The sequence below is a fragment of the Pinus tabuliformis genome, chromosome 3_2 (genome assembly GCF_031772625.1).
Source record: "Pinus tabuliformis cultivar Carrire ecotype Pingquan chromosome 3_2, CPIR1, whole genome shotgun sequence".
Lineage (NCBI taxonomy): Eukaryota > Viridiplantae > Streptophyta > Pinopsida > Pinales > Pinaceae > Pinus > Pinus tabuliformis.
This window is the reverse complement of record NC_142302.1, coordinates 592172567-592187795: the sequence shown is the minus strand read 5'-3', so window position 1 is coordinate 592187795 and position 15229 is coordinate 592172567. Positions and strand designations below refer to the sequence as shown.

General features: G+C 34.1%; 1 protein-coding gene across 1 annotated transcript; it reads left to right on the top strand.

Annotated features, from left to right (window-relative positions):
* Positions 1-6405: 6405 nt before the first annotated feature.
* Positions 6406-13331, top strand: LOC149181950 (uncharacterized). Its single transcript, XM_089414392.1, has 6 exons — positions 6406-7086; positions 7253-7328; positions 7410-7420; positions 7538-7617; positions 12804-13041; positions 13200-13331. Exons 1-6 carry the CDS (start codon positions 6406-6408, stop codon positions 13329-13331), a joined length of 1218 nt encoding a protein of 405 aa, XP_089270518.1.
* The last annotated feature ends 1898 nt before the right edge of the window (positions 13332-15229 follow it).

Genomic DNA, 15229 nt, shown 5'->3' with positions numbered 1-15229 from the left:
GGCAGAGGGTGTGCCAAACTTTTCGCGAAACCACATAATACGTTTTACGGTACGGGTGGTCGATCTTCGTGAATACTGTGTTCACTGCATCGCGATCAGTAGGGCGGCCGACACGGCTTCCTATGGATAAAGGCTTTGTTCCTATAGGGGTCTCCCAATATATACGCGACGGTACGTGGGAGCACAAGTCCGTATTAGTGCCACCGACTCTCAGGAGGAATCACCCACCTTCGTAGAGATCGACAGTCACTATGTTTAACGACGCCGGAACACGTCTCTACCTAGACCTCTATGTGTTTGCGTTATGTTACAAAGCGTTGTTATGTAAATTGAATTTATTTTAATGTTGATCTTGTTTAGCAGTTTGCCTTTAAGGATCACCACGAGATGTATGTAACAAATTCCTGAATGCAGTCTACGATGAGAAGCAAACTTTTCAATCTTTCAACTTTGAAAATCTTAACTACTGAGGGAAAAGAAAGACAAATCTTTTCACACAGATCATAGAGCACACACTAATGCAATTTTTCCTAAATCAGTATGCAAACAGTCAAATGCAAAATGCACAATGCATGTATTTTCTTTTCCTTTTCTTAATGTTGATGTATTACAAAAAGAAAGTTGTTATATAACTTTGATTTCGATTTCAAGCGAAAGTAAACAAGCTGGTCCAAAATCAAAAGACACCTTAAGATTTACTTGTTTAAACACTTGGAAATGCATGAAATCAAACCATAATGACGAAAGTAAAAAGACTAATCAGCTATGGACAGCAAACAAGCTAACTCTTTAGACCAGCAAAATGCCTAACACAGGTTCAGATCTAAGAGGCCAAAACAAGACTAGTTCACTTTCGTTATGGGAAATTGTAAATGATGTAAGAAATACAAAAGAACAAGTACAATTTCGTTATATAACAGAGGCGGAATGATGGCAAGTAAGGTTGGTTTCAGAACAGGTACAAGACTGGTAACTGGCTGCAAAATCTATAGTGAAAACAGGCAAGAAAAAGGGAGGAAACCCCAAATGCACAAGGCAAAATTGGGCCAACGCAGGTGCTGCACAGCCAGTCTGGCTCTCAGCGCAGGTAGCCCCTTCGGGACCTGCGTTGCAAAGCAGGTAGCCTGTGTACTACCTGCTTTGGAAAACGAAAGTTGCGTTTTCTCAGTTTCCGGGTCACAATTTTCTCAAAAATTCACAGTTTTTGCTCAAATCAGAAGCTATCAGTCAAGCACACACTAAGGGATGACAAGGAAGATGAAAAGCTATCACTAAGAGCTTACAAGGATCCTTGTAGATCAGCTCTTTAAATCATGAACATGCTCAGAAATGAGCTAGAGTAGCTGCCCTCTACTTCGCTTTTGATATAGTCAAAAGCTTTTCGATTTGGTACTCTTTTGTTCAGGAAATGAATAGCAAAATACTACAAACAATCAAACAGATACGATCCCCAGCGGAGTCGCCAGTTTGTTGTAGGGAAAAGTATCCGACTCGGATGACCCTATCCCACTATAAGGGTGATAGTACCTCAGCAACAACTGTAAAGAAAACTACTTAAGGTTTACTTCTTTACGAAAGCAAGAGAGAATGAAGAAATGCACTAACCGTTGCCTTGCGCTTAATGTCGAATCCAAACTCTTCTCTTTGCTGCTTGCTTCCAGCTCCTTGCTCTTTTGCTGGCCCAGCTACAATGAGATCCTGCAAAATAACAAAAAAGGAAACTACAAGAAGCATGCAATCATAACTGATTCAAGGATTAGCATAAATCAAATATACAATTATCACAATACATCATTGAAACAAGTGCATATAGAAGAACCTCAATAGCTTTTATTAATGGAAGAAGTAAAGTTCTGAGAGTGTTACAACCATTAAAGGCCCCAATCCAACAACACCTCCCAGCAGAAAGAATTTCTCCTCTTCACCTCCTTCAAGCAATCACCCAATAGTTCTATAGTGAAACCAACAGCATATCATTACTTTGCACAAAATTCCAGCCTCCTGAGCTCATAGGAGAGAGCTCAATATATAGATGAATTGAGAAAGGATGAGTCAGCTTGCAACTGGTGTGTAGCTGCCTTGTGTCCTCTCTCTCTTCAGTTGATCTTCAGTTCTTGAGTCCACTTGGAGAACCTTGCTTCCACTTGGAGAAACAGAGCCTCTGACTCATCATAAGGCGAAATCCCTGATCCAAGTGTCATTTTTGGAAGATTCCAGAGCAATGACTCAGTGTGCCACTTGTCCCATCTCGCTCAGCGCAGGTGGTCTTTGTTCTACCTGCTTTGCAACACAGGTACACCATGGAGGAGTTGAGTTTCAGCGCAGAAGCCTAGTGGAGCACCTGCTTTGATTTCAGGATTGCTTGTTTTTGAGTGTTTTCAGGTGGAGAACTGATCTGAGAGCTGTTGGTTTGCTGACCTTGTTCCTCTAGGGGTAGGAACATCATGTTTAGGGACTTTGGATCCCTTGGATTATTGACAATTCATGCCTGATGCTGCAAGGCACAAAATTGTCTATAACAGGTAGCACATGGACAAGATGATGAAGCAGGTGTAGACTTGCCCCTTTTTTGACATTATTGATGAATGACATATTTTAGATGAGATGGAGGTTTCTTCATGGACCTGGATATGGCACATTGAGAATTGGGTTGATGGGAGGATCTCTTGACCGATCTGAGGAGAAGACTCTCTCACACATGGAGGATGATTCTTATACAGATGTAGCTTATTGATGAGAAACACATGGACATTAGCATTGATGAAAGCATGTTACAAATGAGATGGAGACTACTTCATGGACCTAGACATGGCTTATTTTACACTTGATAGAAATGGGATGGATTCTTGATCGATTTGAGGTTGTGACAAGATGTTGGAGAAGCAACCAATGATTCCATGAGGAGGTATTCTCATGGATTGGATGATGGTTGCACTGCCCATCCAAATCCATGGGGGATGTAAGTGTAGTGAGATGTGTTTGAGTTGGGTTGGAGTAGCATAGTAGTAGTTCACATGAGGACGATACATGGTGAGTCGACATGAGGGGATTGCAACATGTGTAGTTGATGATCATGGATTGAGGAGACATTGTCGTTTTTGAGTCATGAGCCTTGATGGAGGTTTGTGTGATGGAGAACAGAGTTGGGCAGCATGGACATTGGATGTTGGAGCTAGCGACACTTTGTGATAGTTTGATGATAATTATTTTTCCGAGGATGACAACCTTATTTAGAGTGGGGGGGGGGATGTCAAAGATGTGAGTCGAGAGTGCCCGAGAGAGTAAAAAAACCTAACCCATAGTACCAGCGTGCCTAGATGTGCGATGAGCACCTGCATTCATTTAAAGGAAACTCAGGTGGAGCGTTCAGGTATGTACGATGAGGAGGTGAGATGTTCAGTTTTGTGTGACCCCACAATTGGTTAAAGGTGACTTGGTTGGTTATGTACGACAGATGGGCGAGCACGTATAATAGGCGTGCTAATGGGCGGGCACCCACCTGATGTGTGGTGTCGGAATGCGACTGTGCAAAGGCAACCAATGGACAAGTTGTGCGACAAGCGAGTTGTGTGACCATTTAGACGAGTTTCATATGTGTTGGTCGACCTCGGCAGCGAAGTGCGACATGTTGGTTGGCTTGACGAGTTGACCCAACAGTTCATGGTTGCGTTGTGTTGGTGGGTAGGTTGTTTGCATGGTGGGTCGACCCATGGGAAGCTAATAGACGCGTCGTTTGGGTGGTCGCATTCATTGAAGGAGTACATATATTTGGAGAAAGTTAGATGGAGTTCGACCATCAACCAACTAATGCAGAGTTCGAATGAAAATAGAGCAAAGAGAAGGGCAAGTTTGAGAAGTCGCAAGAAAGGTCAAGCCAAGGGCAGGCAGATTGTAGTGCAGGTATTTGTGCAGAAGCTCAGACAGTTCGGAGGAGGGTCGAGGAGAGTCAAGTCTTGGGTGGGTTGTACGCTGCACATTTTGCAGTAGGCGATGTGTTCGAATCGATAAGAAGAGCAACGAAGTTCTAAACGGAGTTGGGCACGAATATTTCGAAGGTTCGATTAGTGCGACCATTGTGTAGGTAGATTGGGCCGTAGTGTGACGGGTGGTCAGTGCTACGATGGACAACAGGTGAACGACGGGTTTGTGAACGAGCAATGCTTCACGATAAGCACCAAATGTAGGCATATGTTCGGGTAAGGAGTGTTGCACATTGGGCAGAATTCGCAGAACACTGCAGATAGTTTGGTAGTGTGTAATTTAGAGTTTCCAAGTAGAAGACGAGTGGCAACAACAACACGGTGGGTAGCGTTGCACAACTCCGCTATATCCACAGGGAGAAATTGGCAAAGTATAGAGGTCGAGTTGGCTTGCTGCATGCCTTATGTAAAATTGTAAAATTTTAAAGTATTGTACTTTATTATAAAACTCTTGAGTGGAATTACGATAGTTTCCCCTCCCAAATATATGTGTATACTTGTGTTATGATTTCCATTGCATATTGATGAAATATTAATTGAAAAAGATAATATGAATGTTTATTCCGGTGCATTGTGAACACTTAGTGAAGAAATTGATTAAGTGTTGAAGTAGACGTAGTCTGAGTATTTGTGAAAAGAAAAAATACAATAGTGTCACACCCATCTATGTGTGGTTAAAAAACTATGATAAAAACATAACACATTACATCCTCTCAAAAATATTATTTTTACCAAAAAAAACTTATGAAATTAAACATTTATCTAAAAACCTTAGCCAAAATTTCCTTTTCACATTTTATAGTGAAAGTGTTTTTTTGGTAAAACACTACATTACCACAATCTTCCTTTCTTTAATACATATCACACTAATTTTTTATTTATACAATATATTACATTAACATAAAAAAATTGATGTCATTTAAAAGTTTTCTTATTTTCCCTTCCTCCCAAATTTCAAAAAAAAATTAAACCATTTCACATTCAAAACTTTTTGCATAATCAAACACTACAATGCAAGGAAGATCTTTTAATTTAAATACATATTAGCTTGAAAGAAAAAAACCTATTTCCATCCAATACATCATTACCAAAAATACTTTTCCTTTTACATGAGATATACGTGTGGCTCGATTTTCTCTGGCACGTCAGATTCTCTCGACCTTTTCTCTCCCTCACATCAAACAATCATATCACATTTCAACAATCACAAAAGATTTTTCAATACAATGCAATGGAAAGACATCGGATCAAATCTTTTATAAAGTGCAATAAATATGCAAGACACCAAATCAAATTTTTTATTAACCGCAAGACATATGAATATAACGTATGCATAAGCCTTATAACGGCCTTACTATGGAGCAACGGTAATGAGCATCTGAGTCTACCTATATGAATCTACCTATATTGCAATGGCAAAAGATCGCTGGTCTTAGGCCATACTACTTCCCGTTCCACTCCCCAGAAATTATATCCACTTTCTATGGCCTCGAGAATCCCATTTTAATATAGGTTATCTTCACTATTGTGTTTGTTTCTTGTTCCCCGTCTGCCTCATGTAACTGATGATAAATTCATGCACAATGCACCAACTCCTACTTCAGCTCAATCCTAATGTTCGTAAATTAAAAACAGAAGCCTATTCCCGCATTTTCATACATAATTGGATTGAACTAAGAAAGGAAGTGCATTAGTTTCGAATGAGATGTCCTTATACTTCCTTGGAATGATCAAGGACATGTAGAACGCATGAGATGTGCTTCCATATCTTTCTCCTATGGTTGCATTTGTCAGACGGAGATCTGAGAGTAGGGACATTTAAATTAGCAAGGGCTAACACGTCCGTCATAGGGTATTTGAGCATTAAATGTCCCATTATCTGTATACTCAGATAAATAAAAAATATTTGTGCTGGTTAGATAAATAAAAATACTTGTGCTTTGTGCTGTGTTATTTTGTTTAGATAAATAAAAAATATATGGGATATGTTATTTTGTTATAGAGTATGTAGGTAACTTGACATTTAATGCCTTATGGCAGACTGGTTAGCCCTTGTCCATTTAAATTGAGCAGCGTGGATGGGTACTTAAAATCATTAGAAGGGCGAATAGTCCACACATGGTAGAGTACCATAGGGCCAAGTTTTGGTACACAAAAGCTGACCAACCTTAATGGTCATTCATAAAACAGTTTGTGGACGTTTAACATAGCACGTCGACGTACGCAGGCCACATGTCTTATTAAATTCGAATCTGGGGATCGTGAACAAGATCTAAAATGACCGTTCGCATCATTCTCAAAGTACTTTCCAGTAAATGTCCTGAAATTTTGGTGATATGCAACATTCTTCGGCTTTAGGTAGACGGCAATCTCCTCTTAAGTTCTACCCTGTTAGGTTTTGCTTTGCAGTCGTGAAGTGATCATGATGGCAACCCAAACTGCTAGTTGCATGAGTCTAAGGCTTCTGGTGAACAAGAAAAGTCAGAAGATATTTTATGCAGAGGCAGGAAAGGATTTTGTCGATCTTCTCTTCAGCTTTCTCACATTGCCAACAGCTTCTGTTATCAAATTGCTTCCAGCGTTGGAAAAAGCAAAGAGAATCGGCTGCCTCACTAACCTTTACAACAGCGTAGACATGCTCCAGACTATGTTTATGATTGCAGAGGAATCCGACTTACTGGAGCCTAAGGTTACACCTACCCTTTCCACTAACATCTTTCGAATACAGTCGGCTCCGACAGTCTATTACGTTTGTGGGGCCCAACGCCAGGTACAGCGGCGGTACCAATCATATAAGAGCAGTTACATTAACGAGACCCACTATGTGACCAGTCAAAGCGGGGGCAGGTGTGCCTGCGGCAATACTATGAGCTATGAGGTGCAATTGGAAAACCCTTCCATGGGAGGTAGAACTGATGGCGCAGGAGTCAGTGGAAGTGGAAGCGGCGGGGGAGGTTATGTGAAAGAAACGGTTACCTTCATAATCACCGATGACTTGCAGATCTCTCCGTCGTCAACCATCACCAGCCTTAACTTGCTCAATAAGCTCAATGTCAAAGAGTTATCAGATTTGGCGGAGCGAAATGTGAGTGTTGTTCCAAATGAGGTAAGGAGATACTAGAGTTGTTCAATGTCAAAGAGTTATCAGATTTGGCGGAGCGAAATGTGAGTGTTGGTCCAAATGAGGTAAGGAGATACTAGAGTTGTTTGTAGTTCGTGTGTGATCATAATGCTGTGAATGGGAAGACCATAACAATTTTATATTTTATCAGGCACTGGAGCTGCTATGGGCTTCTCTGGTTTCCACGACTCCTTTGAACGACGTTTTTGGTGCTGCCGTCTCCAGAAGTAAACGAAGGCAATAGTGCTTTGAAGGCCTTAATTTACCAAAGGACGTGTAACTTTCCATATAATGCTGGTCGTCAACAGAATACTGTCAGGTTATGTTTTTGGTGTTGGAGGGTGGAGGGTGTATTTTTGAATTTTGAAAATGTATTTTCAAGGTGGTCATTAATCGAAATGATATAGTTACAAATATTCTTCAATGTAATTCATAGGTCGAATATAGAACAAGGTGCCCCATTTACTTTGGTGGAGCTTTAAAAGATGCAAGCGGTTTGCTTTTAATGGACATACGGTTTGCAAGTATTCCGCAGTGTAATTCATAGGTCGCATACAGAACAAAACGAAACATTTACTTCTGATGCAGATTTAAAATATGCAAGCTGTTTGCTTTTAATGGACGTTTAACGGATGCAACCTTTGCCATTTTTAGTTTTAATTTTTAAGTTTTTCATTACAGATGTAATTACTAATTGGAGTATAATGAAAATATCAATATTATTATTTATATATAATTTGTTTTTTAAGAGTGTATAAATATAAATTTGTGTTTAGTTGAGTGGAGAGGTTAATTTTATAGTTCAGTATCATGTGTAATTTTGGTTCGTCATTGAAATTGAAATTTTGTTTATATCATTGGAAATAGATTTCTTTTTTTTAAATCTCAAAGAAAAAAAATTAAATAGCTATATAAAACATTAAAATATTGCAAGTAAAAAATCAGATTTTTCTAAAATCATGTTAAATTTGTATTTAAGATAAATCTATACTAGTTTATAAATAAAATAATAATTATTTTGTAACTAAAAATATAAATATTATTATTTATATATAAATTTGTTAAAAAAATTAATGTATATTAATATTATTATTTATATATAATTTTGTTAAAAGCTTTAATGTATATGAATATATTAAGAATATTTTATATTCTTTTTAAGGTTTTATCTCAAATCTCTGGCCATGAAAAAATATGTGCAACTTAGTTTAATGTGTTTTGAACCTCCATTATCTTTAGTGGGATGAAAAGTGGTTATTTTTAACGGCGATGAAGAATTTTTTTTTTTTTGGGTCAAGTAAGAATGGAGCTTTCTATTAACCGAACAAGTAAATTACATATGTCACAGGGTAAACCAAATTCCTTTTGTTTACCACAAAATGGTCCACATAACCTTTCAGAAGCAAACCATTCACTCTATCGGAAAATTAAGATTACACACGTAGTACACAAAACCCGACCCGCAACCCATAAGGTCAGACTTCAAAAATGATACATTTGCAACCATGAAAAACGATAGGTCTGCACTTCCAGTTCAACGACTTCCCTTTGCCCTCACTAAACACCGATCTTTGATCGGCTTGAAAATTGTCGTCGAACTCTTTCAATGATCCAACAACTATCGTTGAATCGCTAAATTGCATATAGGCGAATCACAATTCCAACTCCAGCTCCTTCCTCCGATCACTGATCAACCACTTACACGACCGAACCTCCACCATTGAACTACCCTTCATGGATCCAATTGTCCATGCTGATTTCGGGTGGACAAGTAGCACAAGGATTAATCGTCCGAAAAACGATTTACTCTCTCCTCCTTGCTACTACGTTTTGCTTGAAGAGTGGAATCAGAGGCCAACCTCGAAACCCCATTTACCACTTACACCTGGCCCGAAATACCACTTCACCCCATTCGAAATACCACTTGTGGTTCGAGAAACCATTTCCACGCGAATTAATTTGTGTGCTCTACCGCCAAGCAAAGACCGTCGATCTATCCCATCACACGGTTCTCGTTCCTTCCTTCTTGCACTGTTGATCTTCTACTTATTAATGGATTTGCGCTTAAACCACAACTTCTCTGCCATATTCTGTTTAACACACAGACACTCATAGATAACAATATTTTTTAATCAATATGTCGCCATCGATCCATACATTGATCGATGGTCGATTAAACCTACAACGCTTACAAATCGGTCTTCACGCCACTGCATCCTTGGTCTTCTTCCACTGATCTCAACCTTCCACTCAAATCCAATGGAATACTAATGCCAAAACAATCTTTGGACCACTGCCAAACAATAGGCAAACAGTTTAGGCTTTCCTATCCTCTCGCCTGTCTCTTGATCCTCTTCGATCCATCATGTCAATTTGTTGCTCCCTATTTTTGGCAGCGTGACAAAGACGGTCCTCGGACAGTTTACTTGGGGGTAACAACTCCCAAACGTGCCGAGTGTTCATTTTCTTATTAGTCACTCCTTCATTCGCCAAATGATCAGCTAACATGTTAGCTTTTCTTTTTACATGGACAAAGCTTACAGTTTTTAAGGTTTGCAGGTGAGTGTAAATATGGTGAAAGACCTGCTATAGCCTCCAGTATTTCGACACTTTATCAGTGATGTACCATTACATAGCCGTTTTAATAATCAACTTGGAATTTACTTCAATGATGACATAATGTCTTTTGTGAATACAGGCGGATGTAAAAAGATATAATTTGATAATAACCATTTTGAGTTAATATCCAATGTTAAGTGAAAAATTGTAATAATTAAAATTAAATTATTTATTAATATATTATTAAAAAATATAATTAAATATTAAAATTAATAATGTATTTTTATTTAAAAAAAATCAAATTTTATAGTTAATTTTAATTAATTAATATTATTTTAATTTTGAAATTTTAATAACAAATAACTTGATATTGATATTATGACATGCAATGTATTTAATTGATATAAATTTGAAATTTCATTATGAATAATATTGAAAGTGAATCCATTGCGATTTGGATTGTTTTTAACTCACTTTAATTTATGATTACTATAAAATTAGTACAATATGTAATAAGTAAAATAACACTGAACTAAGGTTATGAAGGCTGTCATCTAACACTGAACTAAGGTTATGAAGGCTGTCATCTATATTATCCTCAGGTTATCCTCAGGTTCTCTGGCATATATGGATATATAAAGGCTGTCATCTATATTATCCTCAGGTTCTCTGGGATATATGGATATATAGAAAGGGTCATTATTCATCACTCTACTTTGTCAAATATTCGACCACTTCAATTTTTTCAGGTTCACTTAGATATATAGAAAGGGTCATCACTTTACGTTGTCAATAAATATCTGACTACTCAATAAGTTATTATGTTTTCAAATATGTTATGATATTTTTTAATTTCCAGAATTTTATTTTATTAAAATTTTATATATGGATATATAGAAAGGGTCATTATTCATCACTCTACTTTGTCAAATATTCGACCACTTCAATTTTTTCAGGTTCACTTAGATATATAGAAAGGGTCATCACTCTACCTTGTCAATAAATATCTGACTACTCAAATTTTTGTGCCCGTCATGTTATGCCTTAAATTTAGCACACCTTTGTAAATTATTACAAAAATGTAATGTTAAGTTATTATGTTTTCAAATATGTTATGATATTTTTTAATTTCCGGAGTTTTATTTTATTAAAATTTTATTTACATACTAGTGTATTTCAGCATTTTTGTTGATTCAAAATTTGAAGAGTAAATTTAATATAATTATTAATCAATTTAAAGTTTTAAATTTATAAGTTTATAAAGTTCTGAATAGCCAGTGATAACGTGTTCGGTTAATTTATTTGTTAATATGAAGTCACCCGTTTCATTTCCTATTTTAATATTAAATTATATTTTTTTCGGTGCTATAAAATTGACAGTATACTTCTGAATTTTAAAAATATATTTTCTAGATGGTCATCAATCCTATACAGAGCAATGTGCAACATTTACATTCAATGGAGGTTTAAAAGACCACACGATTTGTTTTTCATGGACATTTAAGAGACAGAGCAATGTGCAACATTTACATTCAATGGAGGTTTAAAAGATGCACACGATTTGTTTTTCATGACATTTAACAGAAACCCTCATATTAAGTTTATTTTAAATTTTTACATATCCGATCTTGTGTTTTTCTTCAATAGTAATCCAACATTTACAAGTCCTAATTTAGTTTTATTATTGAAATTAAAATTAATTTCGATTTAGGATGATTAAATATTTTAATTATATAGTGCTTGCATTGCGTATTGTTTTCGGTCGTTATTACAATTTTATAAAAATAAACGGAACAAAAAGATTTTTTTATTTTTTTAATTCGTTTATTGCAAACGAGAATTGTATAAAAATAAAATAATTTTTGTTTTTCATAAATATATTTAGGATATCTTGAAAATATTAATTATATTTTATTATAAATTTAATCAATTTAAAATGTAAAAGAGTAATTGTTTTATAATTAAAATATTATTTATATAAATTTGTTCAAAAAAATTAAAATATCTTATTTAGTTTTGTATTTCAAAAAAATATTTTAATCCAAGCAATTTTTACAACTTGGCTCAACAAATTTTAAAGCTAGGATAAAGTTTAAAGTGAATTTGCTGAAAAGTCATTACTTTAAGCAGGATTTCACTTTGTACACCATTGAATTGATATGAGCTGTTTATATAAAATTTAATTGGTCATAAATTTAATTAATGAAATTTAAAATGTAAAATGGTAACTGTTTTATAATTAAAATATTATATATATGAATTTGTTCAAAAGAGTTTAAAATATTTTATTAACTTTTATCTTTCTTAAAAATATTTTAATCTGGACAATTCTTACAACTTGGCTCAGCAAATTTTGAAGCTAGGATCTAGTTCAAAGCGAATTTAATTTAATTAATGAAATTGAAAATGTAAAATGGTAACTGTTTTATAATTAAAATATTATATATATGAATTTGTTCAAAAGAGTTTAAAATATTTTATTAACTTTTATCTTTCAGAAAAATATTTTAATCTGGACAATTCTTACAACTTGGCTCAGCAAATTTTGAAGCTAGGATCCAGTTCAAAGCGAATTTGCTGAAAAGTCATTACTTTGAGCAGGGATCGAGTTTAAAGCGAATTTGCTGAAAAGTTATTACTTTGAGCAGGTTTCACTTTGTACACCATTGAATTGATATAAGCTGTTTATTTAAATTTGATTGGTCATAAATTTAAAGTAGTAAATGTTTTTTATCGAATAAAGTTAATTTTAAAAATAAAAATTAAGTTAATTTAAAAAATCGATTATAATTATATTTAATAAATGTATTTTTTTTATTAATCACATTCATATTATGTTGATGTTAAATTTTTATTTAAGAAAAATCTAGGTTGGTCGTCAAAAAAACTGTATAAACTAAAACATTCACGAGATTTATTTAAGAAAGATCTAGGTTTGTCGTCCAAAAAACTGTGTACACTGACATTCAGGAGAATAGGAATCAGGTGCTATTGAAGGCAGAAACCATTGGTGTTGAGCGTGTTGGGAGTAATTAGTTTCTATGCCTCAATCAATAATTCTGAATCTTAGAGGCAAGGGGAAGTCAACATGAATTGAATATCCTTACCTTGTGTTTGGAAACTTGCCAACTTGAATTTGTCAGCGGAAGGATTGGGCTTCAACAGGATTTGGAACTGGTGTTACAGTTCGCTAGCGGAAGGATTGGGCTTCAACAGGATTTGGAACTGGTGTTAGAGTTCGCTAATACTAAAAGTATAGAAATTATGTTCTCTGGAGGAAAAGAAAATCCGGTTTTCAAGAGGATTGACAACGGGTACTACAGATGGTCAATCCTAGAGTATAGAAATCCAGTTTTTCTGGGAATAAAATATAAATCAGCTGTATGAGGAAATTCACACTTCGTAATTGAAACATAATGAATTTATTTCAAGTATAACAATAGCCAAAGACATGAGGATGCGATGATGGTCCGAGGGAGTGAATTGAAAGCCTTCAATCAACTGGATGTAGGACCAATTGAAACAGCCCTATTTGGTAGGCAATAGCCTACGGTGCCTCAATGGTCTCAGGTTTGAATTTCATTGAGCCTCCTGACCAGGAAGAAGTTAGTAAAGAAGAAGCGGTCCCTCTCATTAGACTTTATACATACTGCTTTGTAAATGTCGTTTAATGCTATAAGGTTTTCGGGCATATATGTTTGAAGATTTTTCAAAATTATGAAAAAAAAAAATCTGGTAAGAAATAACAAAAGCTCTATTATGTTCAAATCCAAAACTTTGAATAATCCTCAACGTAAGAAGTGCGTCGTCTATGTAAATCCAAAACTTTGAATAATCCTCAACGTAAGAAGTGCGTAGTCTATGTAAATTTGAACAAATAGAAATTATATTTTTGTTAATATGTATATGGGAAAAAATAATATTTTATTTTATTTTTAAATATAATTTGTAAGTTTATTTTAAATTATTAATTTAATTTTACTTTATTTATTTAATATTATTTTTGAAAATATAAAATATTTAATTTTATAGAGTGAGAAAATTTATCATAATTTAGTTTTTAAGGATCTTATTCGTAAATGAGGCTGATTCATGATAGTGATTCAAAGAAAGCCACACTATTGAGAATTACCCCACTAGTAGTGTCTAAAGAATTCTTCAAGAAAAGCCACGCCACTCATAATTACCTAACACTATACCTAAAGAGATAGATTTTCATTTTCGTTTTGACTCATTAACCTATTTCCTCAAGTCCAAAAAAATAAACTCTTAACCAAACAAACATCATTTTAAAATATACTTAATTTACATAAAATTTAAATTCCAATATTTTATAATAAAAAAGAAAATAAACTATAAACCAACCTCTAATAAATTAAATTATATATATAAATACATATATAGATCAGACTTACCATTTATGATTTATGATGTAGAATAACAAATTAAACTTATGTATATAACTCATGAAGGTACTGCATAGACATAAAGGTCCTATAATATCCTCAATTTCACTTTTCATATATTATATATAACTCATGAATGTTCTCCATAGACATAAAAGCCCTATAATATCCTCAATTTCACTTTTCATATATAGAGGGGTTGTCGCTCTACCCTATCTATCTAGTATTAATTTATTGTGCATATATCATTTTCAGTCATCAATTTAGCACGTAGGTGTAAACTCTTACCACTATCATTTTTATTTTTCATTACAAAGTTTTATTTATAGTGATCGGTATATTTATTTTCATTTAAGGTATGTAGAAATTTAATTTAATGATAAATAATTATTAAATAAACAATAAAAAATTAAATTTTACAAAATAGTTTAGAATTATTTTCGTATTATTCATAAATTAAAGGATTAGTATTATTTGTAAAACAAATATTTATTTATTTTTTTAATTATATTGATTTATTAAAAAAATATTAGATTAATAACACTCTGATAAAATAAAATAATTGATGAATTGGTAATTCATGGTATTGAGTCATGATATTGTAATAAAACCAATTTACAATTGAAGAGTTTTTATGTGAGCCAATTTACTTTTTTATATTTAATAATAATAATAATTTAGATAGTTTTATGATTTTTTTGAACTTTAGCAATATAAAATATATTATGAAGTAATGTTTTCATATTTATTATGGATTGATCTTTATAAACGGCCATTTAATTTATATGGCTATGTTAAAATATTAAATTTAATTATTTATTTTATTTTTATGAAAATTTGATTTATATGCAATTAAGATACTTAGTTACAAAGTCAATTTAATATTATTATTAATGAATTTTTAGTTGGGGACTTTGAGGTTTTAAAAATCCAAGATATTTTTATGTAATGTGTTCAAAGGTATGATGGTTTATTATAAGGCACTTTTGGAAAAAGGAACAATAATAGATTTATTATTAAGAACGATCTTTGTTGCAAAGGATTTTTAGAATAATGTATGGGGTGCATGTGGTCTAAAGGTTGTTTTGTACTAATCCATGTGGTGGATTTGAATCATATTGTATCTTGAGAAGCCATCCATAAAGAATTTTTCGTTCTCGCTT